Genomic DNA, 15,166 nt, shown 5'->3' on the forward strand with positions numbered 1-15,166 from the left:
ACAACCACAAGGAAGTGATCAGATGCGACATCAGCTCCCCGTTGTACTCTGACATCTTGAAGCATACTCGTCCATTAACGAGATATGCAAACGTGATTAATCTGATTCACTGTGTATCTGTCGGGTGAACGCCATGTTGCCTAATGAATGTCTTTATGTTTGAATATGCTGCCGTTAACTTTAAGGTGATGGTCACTACAGAACTACAGTAATCTATAATCATTATCCGTTCTGTTTCCTAAAGCAGTTGAGCCAATGATGTGTTCAAATCCCTCTCTGTTGCTTCTAATATGATCAGTGAAATCACCCATCACAATTCTAATGTCATAACTGGGAACTGAGGTTATCACATCTTGTAGCTTTTCACAAAATTCTTACTTTCAATATCTGTACTGGCTTCTGTTGGTGCATAAACTTGTAGTAACATTAGTTTGGTGAAATGGCTTTGTAAGTGTGCTGAAATAACTCTGTTACTGACTGGTTCCCAACTGACTGAAGTTTTTTATGCCTCCTTGCTAAGAAGTATGCCAACACCATTTTCATGCCTATCACCATCTGAAAAAAGAATGGTGGATTCTTCTAAAATAATCTTGCCTTATCGAGTCCATCGCATTTCGCTGACCCCAACCAAGAGATTGTAACGCTTCATCTTGTGTATGATTTGTGCCAATCTACCAGTGGTATAGGCTGTACAAACATTCCAAGTGCCAATACTTGTAATGGATTTAGCATTCAGGATTTCCCTTGTCGAGGACCTAGCTTCCCTTTGGCTTTTATCAGATCCCTTCATCAAGTTGCAAGTTCCCTGGTTCAAAGATGTCACAAATGGGCTTTTTCCTGCCATGCTGAGTTGAAAAACCCATACTTGACCCAAATGATTGGAAACTGGCTCACAGATAGCACACAGTAATTTAGTATAGGGTTTGCCAACTCAGTAAAAAGACCTCTCATCTGTGGGGTCCCACAAAGCTCAATTCTGGGATTGCTCTTATTTGGCATCTACTTCTTTGAAGAATGTCAAGAACATATGGCTGACCAAGTCTGCAAATGACTGAGCGCTGACAGCCATCACTGAATTCCCAGAGGGCTTGTCCTAAACAAATTACTGGTGTCAGTCATGGACTAAAACTAAATGCCAAAAATTGCATTACTGTGTCATTTGGAAAATCAACTACTCCTGGGAATTATCACATTGAATAGACACCCCCTTAGAGTAGACCCAGTAGTTAGGGACTTGGGCACTTGCATTTACTAGGACATAGCTTTCAACCAACACATGTCCACTGTTGTGAGGAAATTCTTCTACATTGCACAGGTTATAAATAAAGGAATAGCATCTAGGTTAATAGAGGTCATTGTCCCAAAATTACTCAACTCTCATTAGGCCCATCATATAGTACAATACCCTCTTTTCTATGTACCTTTCCAGGCACCTACACCACCTGGAGCATCCACAGAGGTTACTTACAAAAAGAATAGTGGGCCTAATGCGCATGACCTATATGGACTGTTTCAAAGCCCTGTCGCTATACAGACTAATAAGAGGCAACCTATGCTTGGCTTATAAGGTATCCACAGACCCAGTACTGATGGAACTACTGCACATCCACAAGTCAAATGGTATTAGAAATACCTCATACCTGTTTCAGAGGCCTAAACCTTTTCTGCAACATAAACAGAATGGTCAGACAGGCATACATAGGGGCGTCAGTGGACGTGGCCTCTGCGTTGTCTAATGATGGGCAGCAGAAAAATGGTATGAATTTGACTGAAAAAGCAAGGTTCAAACACCATTCCGGTTAGAAATGCCGGAGAAAGTAGAGACCTACCAACAAAAGCAGCAAAGAAATCGTTCGCTACACCGACAGATGAGCAATACCAGCAAACGTTAGAACTGCAGTCCCTTTCTTCAGAAGAAGGGAGCGCGACGTTAAACGAAAAAGAAAGAACTGCAAGTATTGTAAATATTTCTGACTGTGAGCTATCTCCTTCTCAAATAACTTTAATGCAGAAGGGGCTGAAGTTTATTTCTACCTGTTCAGATGATATTGTGAATACATTGACTGATTTAAAAATTTTGTGAGGACATTGAACCTTAAACTCACATTTAGAAATGCTAGAAGTATTAATAATGTGTCTGTGTGTAAGAAAAAAAGCATGTTTGTGCCAAATAGTTTTCCTGTAGTAACAGCTTTTCATGACAAATGTAAAAAAAGAATTGAGGGATTTATATGAAAGTAAAACAAAGAAAAAGTATTATAATTTGACAGCTGTTGAGCATGAAGCACTGAAATGGTTGGAAGATAATCATGAAATAACTATAAAGAAGGCAGATAAGGGTGGTGCAACTGTTATAATGAATAGAGCAGATTATATTTTAACAATGCAAACTCTTCTGGATGATGCAAACACTTTTAAAAAAAAGTGTAATGGATGCTAAGAAATGTATAAGTGAATATAATATGTTTATTTATGACATGCAACTTATTAACAGTATAAGTATAGAGCTGTTTAACTTATTCACTATTCCTTGCCCAAAAACTCTGGGAATTTATAGAATACCAAAGATCCATAAATCTTTGACCCAGACACCCATTAGACTTAATAGTCTCAGGGAGAGGCTGGGTAACAGAACCTGTTTCTATATACTTGCAAGAATGTTTAAGTAAGTATTTACCACAGAATCGGAGTTATATAAGAGACACAAATGACTTCTTGATCAAGCTGAGAGAATGGAACACAATGAATAAATGTAATGATTTTATGTTTGAAACACTGGATATTAACTCATTATTCACTGTAATTCCAAATGAATATGGCATAGAAGCAATATGGGCTTATTTAAATGAAGAAACAACTAAGCCAGCTAATGAAATAGAAACTACCTGTCTCTTATTAGACTTGGTATTAACTAAAAATGTATTTTTATTTAATGAACAACCATATATACAGATAGCTGGAGTAGCCACGGGTACCTCCATGGCAAATACTTAGGCAAATTTGGTCATGCATCAGTGAGAAAAATCAGTTGTATTTAATAAGCAGCAAGCTATGAATAACAGGGTTCTGTTTTATCGAATATTTGTTGATGACTGCCTATTAATATGGAATGGTACTGAGCACATGGTGAATGAGAATGTGGAATATTTAAAGAGTACCACTGCATTTTTTAGATTCAAAAAACAATGTTCAGCTGAAAGAATTTCCTTTTGGATGTACTACTTGAAAAGGAAGGGAATGTAATTGTAACAACTGTTCATAAAAAGGAAGTGCAAATTAATCGGTATGTGCATAAAGAGAGCATGCACCCCCACACACACACATTTTTAAAGGAATAGTGAAAGCACAACTTACTAGAACAAGTAGGTTAAATACTAGTGACAGCAAATGCAAGCTGCAGATGACTGAACTGGCAAATGAATTTATAGAGAGAAAGTATGCAAAATCTATGGCGGATAATCTAGTAAATGAAGTTTTTAATAGTAGAACAGGACTAATAAAACCTATTTTTAATAGTGACTATACCTGTAGTACAGTGAATAAAGAATAAAGAAGAAGAAAATAAAGTTAGATGTCTAACTACTAATACTAAGACTAGGGAAGTAATTAAATTTATTGAGAATAAGTGGAATATCTTGATGGCTATGCCAGAACTACGTCAGATATTTCATAATAAGCCAGATTTTACATATAGGAATTTAAAGAACTTAAAACTGCGATTGTGCTATAAAAGTTTTAGGCATCAGAAGAGAGCTCAGAAAATAAATACAACAGGCACACACACATGTTTGAACTGCAGCTGCTCTGCTGATATTTTTATGAAGGACAACAATATGAAGATTCATCCAGCTTCAAATAAAAAATATGTTTTTAAATGTACAGCAACATGCAATATTACATATGTAATATACCTTGCTACCAGCCTAAAATGCCCTTCATTTTATGTTGGGAAAAGTATAAGGAAACTAAAGGAAAGAATAATAGAACATAAGTCAGCGATACGTAGGCAAATACAGCAGAATGCGTTAAGTATGCATATTTTGGAGAAAGGTACTGAGCACACCTTCAAATTTAGGGTGATGGAAACAGTGTATAAGCAAGTAAGGGGGGTGATGTTAATACCCTTCTGGAGAATAAAGAATAAGCATATGGATCTTAAGACTGCAAGCAGATGTATTACCAGGGTTGAATAACATGGTTAGTATTAAGCCAGTTTTAGCAACTAGACAAATGTAACTGCACTAGGTATTTTAATGTGTGTATGCACATATATATGTATTATTTGTATATGTGCAAATAATTTGAACATGTAAAAAAATTTTGTAATAAATATTTTATTAGACTGATAGATTTATTAAGTATATGGTTCTAGTATGTATTTATAAACCGAACTGAAAGTGCACCTGAGTACTTTTTAAGGAAGCTATATCTCTAAGCTAAAATGTTAATTGAATTATTGTAGAGATGATGTGATTAGCTGGCCCTGCTCACATGATTTTAGTCATTTTACAAAAACTGAAAGAATGTTATAGACTGTATAATGCACTGAAGAAGGATTTATATCCGAAAGTTTTGCTGTATTAAAGTATTGGCGTTCTTGGAGTTGGAATTTTTTTTTTTTTGTTAGACAGGCATACATCCCAGACTCCCCATATATATGAAACAAAGACTCTCCGTGACCCTAATTAACTGTAATTTGGACCACTTAATGGGAAATAGGAAATTAACCCCAGGACTGATCCCTTATCCTTCTAATGGGCAGAGGCAGTGCTTAAATGCCATACCTTATAATAGAACCCCTAATACACTAAAGGCAAAATCCAAACAAAATAATACGCCACAAATTAGAAATATTTAGATATAGCTACGGCAAGTATAGTTAAACAACTATGGGATAACATACATGCGTGACAAAGGAGAAGCATAGCTAAGATTAAATTGTCCCATCAGGGACGACAGCATAGGACTCACCCTTGAACATACAAATAAATATATATCTATAGAGAGAAAGACGCACACACACATATATAAATATGTGCTTACAATTGACAAGAGCAAATTCTCATATAAGTGAATTTTTTATTTTATGGTATTAAAAAGCAAAGTGAAAGCTTGTGTGAGTAAATGTTCTGTTACATAGTGTTTCTGCCAGCAGTAATTTGCACTGGATGATGTTACAGTGAGATAACGGAGTTTGCCCTTACCCTGCTGTGGTGCAATCTTGGAATTAGTATATATAATTAGTAGGGTGTGGAGTGCCCCTGCAAAAAAAAAAAAAAAATGTTTTTATTCGATCATTTGACACTTTGCTTTATCTGCGGTCACAGTTTGCTGATACACACACACACACACACACACGCGCACACACACACACACACATCTATGGATATATACAGATAGATAATATGCATATATATATATATATATATATATATATATATATATATATATATATATATATATATATATATATATATATATACATACACATATGTATAGAGTGTGTGTGTGTGTGTGTGTGTGTGTGTGTGTGTGTGTGTCTATGTGCGTACATCTGTGCATGTGTGTGTGTGCGTGTGTGTGTGTGTGTGTGTGTGTGTGTGTGTGTGTGTGTGTGTGTGTGTGTGTGTGTGTCTATACGCATGCTATGTGTGTGTGTCTGTGTGTACATAAATGTATTTTTCTAATCAGGTGAAAATAATAATTGACAATTTCTGATTACACTATCTGACTTGTGCTATTCATCTTTCATATACATTAAGTATATAATGTAAACCATGTTTAAACATTAGCTGATTAACTGCAATTTTCAAGACATTAAACATGTGAACTGTACTGATTTATTTTATTGCTTGCAAAACTTCAACAACAAACTACTTTATATAACACCAAATACTAGGTTGTTATGCCACTGTAGATAATAAACTTGGCAATGATTCATAAACTTTGCTATACATTTCTACCTGTCTCTTAGAAGAATTTTAAGTAATGAGTAAAGGAGGAGAAAATAAAACTATAAAAATGCTTAAACAAATATGAATGCAGCTGATAAATTTTGATAATTAAGCAAATGTTATCAACTTTTACAGTTTAAAATCAAGCAGAAGTAAAAATGTGTACACAGTTTGATGTGAGCCTGGCACATTAACAAACTGATCCAGGAACATAAACCAAGCTTCTACTGAAATTTCAGCAGAACCATTGATATGCAGATGCACATATGTAGCACATACAGACACGTGCATGTATGCATTTGTACACATGCACACTCAAACATATACACATACACTCACACACACACACACACACACACACACACACACACAAACACACACACACACACACACACGCACGCGCACACTAAACTTCAGTTGTAATTAAATGACTTACCTCCCCCCTGGTGCAAGGCATTACAGATGAGTATCTTGATGTGCATAAAGAGTCTTCCTTGATTATGTCATCTGGGACTCCAAAAGTTTCAGTGCAGTTTGCAGCAAAATATTTATAAGGTTTCCATGTCTTCCCATAATCCTGTGACCTTTCTATCAGCATAGCTGCTGGGCGAGGTGATTTGAACACCATAATGACATGAGTCAGGTAAAATTCTGTTTCTAGGTCTATTCTAATCTCTTCTTGGTGAACCCCTTGAGCAGACTGCCACCAGGAACCAGGGTTTACAAAGAAATCATCAATCATGCTTGATGGCAGGTGTGCATATTCTGCTTGGCTGATGTTACACTTAGAGCACCTGTGACTGTCACAAGCAATATTTGGCTGGTTATTAGCATCCTGGTCTGTAAAGGCACAATACAGTTCTGTGCCATTCTGTCCACATGTAGTTAACGTGGTCACTGTTCTTCCTGTTGCTAGATTACCAACTGGTGGATTACAGGACTGCTCAACACAGCGTGATTTGATCTTTAGAAAACCTAGAATTCATACGGAAAGAAAGAAAACAAAATATATGTATATAAAGTATGGTTATGTCAGTCTTACTTTAACTATGCATGTAAGTTAGTTATTTGCTTGATGCAAACCTCTTAATGTAGTTCACATACATACCTTAAAGTCTCATTCTTACTTGACATCAAAAAGTCCAGTTGTATAAGTTTCACTTACCATAACATTAGATGTTTGAATTCATCACTGGTGCAGTAACCTATAGCTATTTTGGTTATATTCTGTCCAGATCATAAATGCCATCAAGTCTTCAAAATACTTCGACTCTTCACCACACATACACCCTGGCTGCTGTGCCTCAAGAGCCACAGGGAGAAAACAGCAGCCTGTCCACCAATTTCTTTAGGACTTGCTTGCCCTCCAAAAGGGAGAGAGCCTACTTGTCCTGAAACCCCCCAAAAAGTAGGAACACATCGCTTTTATCTCAAAAAAAGGAACTATATATAGAAAAGGGGGGATGGAGGGAGGGTGCAGCTGCTGCAGCAATGAGGAATTCAAACCTCTCTATTGTTATGGTAAGTGGATCTTATTTATACAACTGTACTGTGTTCATCACTCTTACTGCTGCAATAGCCTATAGCTAGTTCAAAGGAAAACAAAGTTAACTTTCCAGTACAACATTAAGATCCCAAGTAGATGCCATCTGTTTCCTAGGTGGTCTTACGTGCAAAATCCCATTCAATAACTGCTTGACCACAAACAGGGAAGAAAGGAGATGATTTATGGGCAGACATACTGAAATGGACAAAAGATGAACACTGACAGAGGAATAAAATAAGCCAAGGGATAGTAACTCATGCAAACATTTAATAACCAGTGGTATATAATCCATGTTTGGGCCCTGATTATTAGTGTGGCACCAACTAGAAAATCTTTTCCACTTGCTGACACAATATTTACTTGCAGCAAGTTTTCTTGTCTCCTTCAGTACTTGCTGCATATCCTCATGAAGACGGTCCCTAAAAAGTATCAAAAATGAATTATCTAGGCAGTCAGTTGTAGTTGTTTGAGATTGTGAGAAGACTGTGGTAATTGTCCTTGTCCGATCCCATGAGAAGGGAGAACCACTGCTGCCTGGACCAGATGAGAGTCATCACGATAATATTTGGAGAACCCTACTGAATCTTCAGAATTACCCTGGATAACAGTGGAAATGCATAAAGGAACATTCCCTACCACTGGTGTCAAGAAAAAAAAAGTTATGTACTTACCATAACGTTCCATGTTTGTTGTCCATGATCTCACCTTCTTTCTTGCTTATTGGTTCTGGAGCCAATACTTGGCTCCGACTCGGCCGCATTCTAAAGCTCGAGAGCTTCCATTGACTCAAGGCTAGACCATACCCCAACATGTCTAGCGAGAGTTACCCAGATCTTATTTGTGATAACCCATAACACTAGAACACTAGACCACTAGACTGAACATAGATATATATATATATATATATATATATATATATATATATATATATATATACACGTTTACATCCAATTGGTCGCGCAGCCAAAGGTCGATCTGGTGGAATTCCAAACCGAACTGTCAAATCTCATTAACGCGAATGCACCAGAATGTCACGCGCAACATCGAATTCAAATTTCCCGATCGCACACCCACTGCAACAAGCGCTACCATGGGTCAAGAGGTGAGTATAGTGGCCTGGCCGGCATTTGGTATTCTCAGGTTCGACGTCCATAGCTTTGACATTCCGCGGTCCTGGCATTCTGCAGTTGGCATTTTCGTGTTCGACAATCGGCCGTATGCGCTAATGCATGTACACCTATATATGTGTGTGTATATATAAATATATATATATATATATATATATATATATATATATATATATATAAATATATATATATATATATATATATATATATATACCTATCAATTCCACCAAGACAACAGTAATAGACCCTAAGTCTATACAATTCATGAGGCAGGAAGGGAATCACAGCACATATAGCCAAATGCCAGATAATTCCTCTCAATCCTCCAGGAAGGGGGAAAGGGGGAGGAATGCAAGAAAAAAGGTGAGATCATGAACAACAAACATGGAACGTTATGGTGAGTACATAACTTCTTTATGTTATGTTGTCCCTATCTCAGCTTCATTTTTGCTTGTTGGGACAGTGTCTCCAGCATCTTCTTTCTTGGGTGGCTCAAGGGAATAAACTCTTCAGAACAGTGGAACCAAAGGATGCCCTGTTCAGGGAGGCCATATCTACCTTGTAATGAGTGATGGAGGTATGAGGATTAACCCAAGTAGCTGCCACACAAATTAAGTCCAAAGGCTGTCTGGCTTGAAATGCAGTGAAGGTAGACAATGCTCTAGCAGAATGCCCTCGATTTTTTCCTGGCAGTTGTTTGCGCTGTGAACTATAAACATAAGTGATGGTGTCTGTAAGCCATTTTGATAAGGTTACTTTTGAGACTGAAGTTCCCTTTCTGTTTTCTGAAAATGATAGAAACAATTGGTCGTTTTTTCTGAATTCTTTTGTCCTGTGCAAGTAGAAATGTAACTGCCTATGAACATCCAGTTGATGGAGTTTATATTTTGCCTTGTTGCCATGATTAGGGAAGAAAATGGGAAGTTCTATTGACTGATTTGAATTTGACTCAGAGCAAACATTTGGTAGGAAGGAGGGATAGGTTCTCAGAGAAACTCTGTCTTTGTGAAAAATTAAATAAGGGGGACAAATGGAAAGAGCCTGTAATTCTGATACCCTCCTAGCTGAGGTAATGGCAGTCAAGAAGATTGTTTTCCAAGACAAGAACTTCAGAGAACAAGTAGAAGCCGGTTCGAAAGGAGGAGAATCAAGGCAGCTAGAACTAAGTTTAGATCCCAAGGAGAAGGTGGTTCGAAAGGAGGAGAATCAAGGCAGCCAGAACTAAGTTTCGATCCCAAGGAGAAGGTGGTTCGAAAGGAGGAGAATCAAGGCAGCTAGAACTAAGTTTCGATCCCAAGGAGAAGGTGGTTCGAAAGGAGGAGAATCAAGGCAGCTAGAACTAAGTTTCGATCCCAAGGAGAAGGTGGTTCGAAAGGAGGAGAATCGAGGCAGCTAGAACTAAGTTTAGATCCCAAGGAGAAGGTGGTTCGAAAGGAGGAGAATCAAGGCAGCTAGAACTAAGTTTCGATCCCAAGGAGAAGGTGGTTCTAAAGGAGGAGAATCAAGGCAGCTAGAACTAAGTTTAGATCCCAAGGAGAAGGCGGTTCGAAAGGAGGAGAATCAAGGCAGCTAGAACTAAGTTTAGATCCCAAGGAGAAGGCGGTTCTCTTTTTGGGGGTCTAAAGAGGATAGTACCTTTCAGGAAAGCTTTGCATAACCTGTGGGACATAACGTTGGAACCCATTTCTCCAACATGATAATTGGAAATAGCAGCCAGCTGAACTCGGATGGTGGCTGCAGCTGCCCCTTGGTTAAAAGTCTCAGTTAGAAATTCCAGGATCTTTGAAATGGGTGCAGTAAAAGGGTGAATATGATTTTTGACTGCCCAATAAGAGAACCTCTTCTATTTGCTAGCATAAAACTTTCTTGTTGTAGATTTGTGAGAAGAGATCAAAATATGTTGTACTGCTGGGGAAATGTCAGGAAATCCAAAAGCAGCCCTCGCAGGTACGGCAGGTGCACAAGGCCAAAAAGCATCAGAATCCAATTAAAAAAAATGAGGGCAGCACCAAATGAGTAAGGAAACCAATAATTTAATGTGGTATGAGTACTAATCCTTTGTTAGAATATAATTTCCCCCCGAATGCCTTAAACTCAGCATACAACACAAACCTGTTACAAACCACTATAAATAAAATATATTGCTTTAGCAACCTAACTCCATGCCGAGAATACATTTTATTATTCTGAAAATGTCAGTTAGCTCTCTGTAACTGCTAGGGTCACACTTCGCGTCTAGCTTTACATTCAAAATTATCATATATGGATATTGGCCCTCTCTCTCTTCAATAAATTATTGGTAAAATAACTCTGTATGGCCTTTCTGACAACACTGGTGACAGTGTAGCATTTCTTAAGCCAAATAAAAAAAAATGCTGAAAAAGAGTTTCTTCTATAAAGTTGTCTCCGCAAAATTTAACAATCTACCTAAGGAACTTAGGGGAGAAATGGACTACATGAAGTTTCTAAAACAACTAAAATATTGCTAACAACACATAAATGAGTGTCATTATTTTAGAGATGCAGGGGAATAATGAATATTCATAATCCAGTATCCATGCATCACAAATAATAAAATATTCATTCTAACATTTTTGGCAACTTATTTTTGTCAGTTTAATAAATCTGCTCAAAAATAAGTATTGAAAATACTGTTGTGCATAATATAATTATTACCTTTACTCTTCTACCTATATTTCTTAATAACTCTATTCCCATTTTATACTCTCACTACATACCAGTGCTCTTTACCTAACTTACTTTATAGCTAATATTTTATTTTTATGAAGTGGTAAAATGGCATGTTGTCTTTTCTTATCACAAAGTAAATTATATATGTATTTATTGATAGAGTGTGCATGCCTTTCAGCCACCTTTTACATCACAGATTGTGGAAAATGTCGCTTTAAGAATCTTATGTCACTCTTCTGTCAGTAGCACAACTTACTCTCTGCAACTTAATATCCTTTCAGGCATGTAGTATTTCAAGAGATGTAGAATGAAAGGATTGAGGCCTAACTTTGCATGTGTATGCTCTAAGTGATTTTACTGTACATGGAATGTTTACATCTGTACTATGTTAACAATATGCTATCAAAGGCTCCCTGACAAGTTATCAACTCAGTTGTGATCACCTCACACAACTGTAAACACAAATTAATGAAAATTCTTTAATATGACAGCATTCAGAACTAAACACACGCACACGTGCACGCTCAAAGGTATTTTTACAGGGGAGGCAAAGTCTCTTGCATCACCATTCCCGAATGTGGGTGGGAGGGGTCTGTACCCTCCCTCGTACTCTGTTACTTATACATACTCTAGTTTTGAGATTGTACTGTCTTGAGGAAAGGAAAAATTCCAGGTACACCAGCAACTTGAACTTCTGGGATAAAGATGGGAAGTCGTACACCAGTGATCGCACAAACAAATGCTGATCACTAGTGTTTAGGAGACAGGGTTGATTCCCACTTTCAAACTGAAAAATATTTTCCTTCAGACCTGTATGACAAGTCCTACTTTAAGCACAGTAAGGTCCCCATCCAAATGCTTCAATACTCATCCATTCTCTGATTCCTATAACCCAGAAGTGGTACTTTTAAATCATTATGTTCCTTCACTTAATTCATGCTTTGTCTCACTGCAGTAGTTACCTGGTATTTCAGTTCTAAATCAGGGGTACAACATTCAGTGCCAACCCTGGCCTGCATGATTTCCTCAATTCAACAAAATTCAACAATTATAACGAGAAGTAATAATACTAAGTAAAAGCAAGACATGAATTGTCTTCTTTCACTGACTCTGCTGACATTCCAGAGAAGATACTGCTTGTTTATCTTATTAGAAGAAACATGAAAATGATGTCCATTATACTAACACCTTTATTCTGTAGACCTAATACATCTTGAACTCTCTCTGTGGAAAGAGTCTTAATTCCTTTCCAAAAAAACATTTGAAATAATGCAGCACATTGTCATAAATTTTGCCATTGCTTTTTGTGTTCCAAACTGAGGTGTACCAGTTAGTTTTGTCTCTGCTATTATTGTAATTTTCCAGGACCCTATGTAGGGAGGATGATATTTCAGATTATTTTGTTGCACCACCTGCATAGTTTTATTGGTCATACAAAGGTGCTTCTCAGATACTTGTCTTTTGTGTTACCTTCTGTTCCTTATAAAATATTTTATATTGATCCTTTGCTATACTGAATTTGCTTATGTAGGCATGGCAGTATAGCTTATTTGATAATGCTATTAGGTAGGGAGAATTCCCTACACTACAGAGGCATGGATTTGATTTAGTCAGTGTTTACCTACACACTCACAGGCTCAGTCAGACTTACACCAAACAAACCAAGGTATACAAATTAAACTTTAGGAAAGCTTTCTTCCGCCTGCAACAAGGGTACCAGATGACCCACTTTCAGTCTACAAAATTAAGCCAGTAAAAATACATTTGTCCAGAGAGATGTATATTTGCCATATTATCAATTATCCAAAAAAAAAAAAAAAAAAAAAAACGAATGTACTAATTTTTAGGATACATGATCTTTAACTTCACATTTAGCATATATGACATTGGCATAAATATCATGCTAAGGCAATAGTACAACAAGAGAGGTATACAAATCAGAAAGGTACTGCTACTCCTTCTTGAGGGAAGAGGGACTAGGTATCTGGAAGTTGTATATATTCTAGAAATCCTGGCTACACTCCTGTATAATAATAGAGAACAGACAATAGCTTAGGTATTACCCCCCCCCAAAAAAAAAAATTAAATTAAATATTAAAAACAGCAATGGTCTGTGGATGTTATCTGCTCAACAAACCCAAAATAAAACACATATCAAGTTTTAACCTATTGTATTACCTTCCACTTGACTTCAGACTGAAACAGTGAGGCTCTCAGTGCCAACTTTTGCTTCCATGCTGGCTATACTGGGATCTGTACAAGGATGTCATATATAAATATAAACTTAGTATGCAGGTTTATCCTGCAGTTTATTTTGTTTGTTTATTTATCTATTTTTTATTCATTCTTTTTATTTTGTACTGCAAAGACCATCAAGGGTCTCCACTATGTTTTTATTACCATATAAGCTCCCATCCACCCACATATGCGTGGCTTTTGGATGTTCTTTTCATGGTAAGTCCATCTCTTTTCCTAGCAAGCAGATGTCAAAGAGGTTTACCTTTACATGTGCATAATGCACATGAATGAAATACAAACGTCCAAAAGGACTTTTTCAAGTTTTTGGAACGCCGAAAACAGAATGCATCGACTGTGCAATGAGCGAATGCACAGTAACATTCACTCATTGCAGATTCGGCATTTTTGGTGCGAGGTGCACTATACTGGGGATCGGGAAGTGGACCCTTTCCCCACTGTAGTGCGACGTTGGAGTTAGGATAATAAAGTAGGAGGGTGTGGGGGCACAGCCCCCTGCATTACGCTTTGTCTTTGAATTGAAGTTCGAAAATCAGCAAATCTGGTTTTTGATTTGCTGATTTTCCAGCTTCGGTGCAAATCGGAATCACGATTTTCGTCATTCCGGTTCACACAAAGGGCCGTTCAGTAGGCTGATTTTCAACCTTTCAAAGGTAAACCGTCAAAGGGCTTGGGCTAAAAGTAAACAGTGTTACATAAAAACAACCCAACCCAATAAGTTGTTATCAAGCTGCATCTTGTCATGTTTCTTCCATACAACATTTTTTTCAGTTTTTCATTTTGTGTCCCAGAAGGACACACACACACACACACACACACACACACACACACACACACACACACACACACACACACACACACACTCACACACACAAATATGTATCTGCTTGCAGTGTACACTAGATGTCAGTGTAATGCAGGTGAAAAGATCACACCCACCCCTTCCTAAAAAAGGGATAGAGGTATACCAATGCTCAGTCAATCTATTCAGCCTGCCCACTGCCATGTTAGGCCTACAGACATTGGAAATGGATGTCTTTCTCACTCCTAACAGATAAGCTTTGCTTTTAGCAGCAGGAACCAGCTCTGATATGTATGTAGTGGTGTACTGTTACAGAGAGCCAGAAAATTCACTCAGCCCATCTGTTTCAACAGTTATACATCTGTGCAATGTTACCTCCAAGCCTTCACTTTAATTGTGGACAAAAACAGCCCAAGAAATAGTAGCTGCTTGGCAACTGATTCCTACAACCTGATCACAGACATGATCCTGTTTCACTGGTATCATCATTTTTTACCACCTTACCATAACCAAAACAAACCTTGTGGGAGGTCAAATGAAGACTGCAGCCTCTCATCACGTATGGTACAAACTACCAGAATGAAAAAGCCACATTCAGTACTACAAGACCTGTGATAGCAAAGCTGAACAAGCAGTGAATGAGGACATAATGTTTATTTTGTTAGGCTTAACTACTAAACTATAATATCCTCAGTGCCTGGGGTATTTATTAGTTCTACAAGAAATGCCTCTTCTTTGTTTGGTAGCTATTCTTGTAATTTAGAACCAGTTATACTGGATACTGTTTTTG

General features: G+C 37.4%; 1 protein-coding gene across 1 annotated transcript in view; it reads right to left on the reverse strand.

Moving 5' to 3' along the window:
• The window catches only part of LOC122807660 (netrin-4-like), a 1,595,546-nt gene that overhangs the window by 1,344,141 nt on the left and 236,239 nt on the right, over nt 1-15,166 (reverse strand). The window contains exon 2 of the mRNA XM_044078603.1: nt 6,391-6,929. Within this exon, the coding sequence (XP_043934538.1) occupies nt 6,391-6,929 (539 nt within the window). The remainder of the gene's footprint in view (nt 1-6,390; nt 6,930-15,166) is intronic.

Source organism: Protopterus annectens, chromosome 7.part1 (genome assembly GCF_019279795.1).
Source record: "Protopterus annectens isolate FY-2018-M chromosome 7.part1, PAN1.0, whole genome shotgun sequence".
Taxonomy (NCBI): Eukaryota; Metazoa; Chordata; order Ceratodontiformes; family Protopteridae; genus Protopterus; species Protopterus annectens.